Source organism: Lissotriton helveticus, chromosome 6, assembly GCF_964261635.1.
Source record: "Lissotriton helveticus chromosome 6, aLisHel1.1, whole genome shotgun sequence".
Lineage (NCBI taxonomy): Eukaryota > Metazoa > Chordata > Amphibia > Caudata > Salamandridae > Lissotriton > Lissotriton helveticus.
The window spans coordinates 2,127,244,217-2,127,247,632 of record NC_136067.1 but is presented as its reverse complement, the minus strand read 5'-3'; the positions used below and the strand labels follow the sequence as shown (position 1 = coordinate 2,127,247,632).

Below are 3,416 nucleotides of genomic sequence, written 5' to 3'. Positions count from 1 at the left end.
GGCACCAAAATGCTACCTTCTAAAAAAGTTTAGAATGTGTGAGTAACTTGCAGATTGATTCCTGTTCAATCTGTAATGAACTGCAGTGGTACAATAGATAAAACATCACTACAAATACTTCCTTCCAGAGGGTTTACAGTGTTGCATATTAGATCCGAGAGGAGCCCAGGCAGAAACCGTACCACTAGTGGGTTAAATGTGGGGGTGGAATGTATGGGATCTGGGACTTGTAGTCAGACAGGGTCATGGGAGTTGTATTCAGGCTTCCTTGGTTGACCAGCTCTGTATAATGACGGCCTATCCTAAGGTAATGTTCTGTATCTCAATCTCTAACAAACATAAATTAATACTTCTGCCAAAGGGCCATCAGAATCCTTGTATCAGGAGGATTGTTGTCTGCCAACAGATTTTGTTTGTGTTTCCCTGCCTGTCGTAAGCAGTTTGGGAAACTTTCTATCAGTTTTGTTCTCGCGACTTGTTGCTGCTCTTGCTCGCAGCGTCTTTTTGTGTTCCTGACTCATGCTGTCTGTTGTCAATGCTTAGCTCGCCCATTTCCTACTCAGAAATCGCAGGGAGCCAAAACTATTCTGGTTTTGAGAACATAGGCTTTTCTCGTATATTTTTTAACATAATATTGCATTTGTCACAAAAACAAAAAACCTACAAAGAGACTGTGTTTTGCACTCAATTGATGATCAGAGTTGGACAGGGTGGAGTGATATCCTGGGGTATCAGCTGAGTGTTGTAATCTGACTGTGGGTTTGCCGAGTGAGTCTTCATCATAGTATGCGCTTAAATCGTGCCTACTACTGTATTAGAAATAGGGGTGGGCATCAGGTGCCGGTAAACTTTGCCCAAGCGGCAGAGGCACAGTTTTTTGCCAACCACCTTTTCCACACACCGCAGATATTTTAACAGTGATAAACAAAGAATTTTCAGCAATGGGAGCCCTATTAATGCAAAATTGCCTTGTGTTGGATTTACTCCTCACAAAGGAACAGCGGAGTTTGCAGAGCCAGTCACGCTCGGGAACGCTGCTCTTACATACCGTGCATAGTGAAACAGCTTAAAGGCTCTATTACTAAAATTATGAAGATCAAACATGTACTAACTGAGCCGCAAAAAGCGATTCCTTAAATGGTATGTAAGAAACAAGAACATTTTGCGATTTCACACTAAGAAATCGCAAAATACCACCAACTTGTAGTTGGTGGTAATTTGCGAACTCTTTTACAAATGCAATTTTTGCAATTTGTAAAGGTGGCATGTGACGCTCATACATGCCTTTAGGGCATGTATGTACGCAATATGGGCACACATGTCAATTTCAGGGGGTGCAGCAGGGTGTCCTTAAGACACCCTTGCACCCTTGAAATTATTCTCAATTTGTGATTAGCAAATTGCGAATCGCAAATTGAGAATAATTTCCCATTCATTCCTATGGGCCTCCTGGCCCATAGAAATGAATGGGAAATTATTCCTTAATTGAGATTAGCAATTTGTTAATCGCAATTAAGGAGTTTTAAGGAATCTTTTAAATATAGCGAATTTCTACATACATACCATTTTGCAATTCTCAAATAGCGATTTTCAAAAAATCGCTATTTGAGAATCGCAAAAGTGTATCTTGATACATCCGGCCCTTAATTTGTTATCAGCTGGTTTCTTCTTTTCTTATTCACTTATTGTAAGGCAGCTGGCTTGCAATGTTTGCATGCATGAAGCCATCTGTGGTGAAGCTTCCTGAAGCCCATGCAGATCAATGCATCGCCAGGCTTATATGGAATTTATGTAGACAGATTCAAACTAGTACCACACACCAGATTACCAGACTGAAGTAAATTCTCTCCATACTGGATGCAAAGATCAAGATGCATTTTGAGGTCTCAGATACGCAATGCCCACTCAGGTAAGATCTCACTCCTCTCTCTGGTACACAAACCTCCTTCCCACACCCACCTGATTATGATGTCATTGTTTTATATTCAGTATTTCAATATTTTGTATGGAGTGGCTTCTGAATTAATTTGTTTTATGGACAGTCATGTTTAATGTCCCTTCCCATACAGGTGACCAGAGGATAACACAATGGAGAGAGGAAACCAAAGCCTGGTGACTAAATTTATTCTTTCTGGATTTTCCATTCCACCCCAGCTGAGAGCTGTGCTATTTCCAGTTTTTCTCATAATTTACCTCATCACATTACTTGCAAACAGTCTCATCATTGCAGTTGTTAAAATGAATCCCCGGCTTCACTCTGCCATGTACTTTTTCCTTTGCAACTTGTCATTTTTGGACATCTGCTTTTTGACAACAAATGTCCCAACATGCCTGAAGGGCTTCCTCTTGGGAAAGAACACCATCACATACTCTGGATGTGTCACCCAAATGTACTTTGGATTGGTGTTGGGCGCAACCCAATGCCTTCTTCTGGCAGTCATGGCTTTGGATCGCTATTTTGCGATCTGCAACCCCTTGAATTATCAACGCCTGATGAGTAGAGTCATCTGCATCAAAATATGCATCACTACTTGGACCAGTGGGTTCCTCATCTCTGTGGTGCATGTGTCCTTCACAATAACTGTACCCTTCTGTGGACACAATGAAGTCAACCATGTGGTCTGCGAAGTGGCTGCTGTCTTACGTTTGGCATGCATCGATACCCGCCTAATCGAGGCTGTGATCTCAGGGGTTGGGGTAGTGGTTCTCTTGGTTCCTCTGTCCTTAATCATATTCACGTATCTTCACATCATCGCCACCATCCTGCGAATGCCGACAGCATCTGGCAGACACAAGGCCTTCTCCACCTGCGGCTCCCACCTGATGGTGGTTACCCTCTTCTACGGCACAACCATTGTCATGTACATGAGCCCCAGGTCAATGATCTCAGCGGACAGTAATAAGGTCATCGCTGTCTTCTATGGCTTAGTGACTCCGGCGCTCAACCCTCTCATATACACTCTACGCAACAAGGAAGTGAAAGGGGCTGTGAAGAATCTTTGTTGCAGAAACAAGGACTGGCAAAGATGCGAGGATGGAGTACTAAGAGAGAACCAGAAAGTGTGAACTGTTAGAGAAGACCTCACAGGTGGTGGGATGTCCATGTGACCATATCCGTTATCAGTTAATTCTTTAGAAATCTTTTGAAACGTATAATTTCCAACTTCCTGTTCCTAAGAATAACCTTTTTTAATGCAATGACAGCCTTACTGACGCCCACACTGAGGGCCATAGAGATGTATTTGTCTACAACAACATGTGGCTATCTATATAATAAGTCACAACTGAAAGAGATGGTCTTCCTAGGCCTTTTTCGTCGCTGAATTTACTTATGTTTGTTAAATAAACTTGTTTTCCTTCTAAGAGGTCTTCTTTGGGAGGGTGTATGATGTCCTTTCAACATAAATAACTTTGGA

At 42.2% G+C, this 3,416-nt stretch overlaps 1 protein-coding gene across 1 annotated transcript; it reads left to right on the top strand.

Annotated features, from left to right (window-relative positions):
* Positions 1 to 2,088: 2,088 nt before the first annotated feature.
* On the top strand, positions 2,089 to 3,066 carry LOC144763093 (olfactory receptor 13C8-like). Its single transcript, XM_078648389.1, has one exon. The coding sequence runs from the start codon at positions 2,089 to 2,091 to the stop codon at positions 3,064 to 3,066; it is 978 nt and encodes a 325-aa protein (XP_078504515.1).
* Positions 3,067 to 3,416: the final 350 nt, after the last annotated feature.

Coding starts and splice junctions, on each gene's coding strand:
- LOC144763093 (XM_078648389.1), top strand. CDS start 2,089: ATGGAGAGAGGAAACCAAAGCCTGGTGACTAAATTTATTCTTTCTGGA.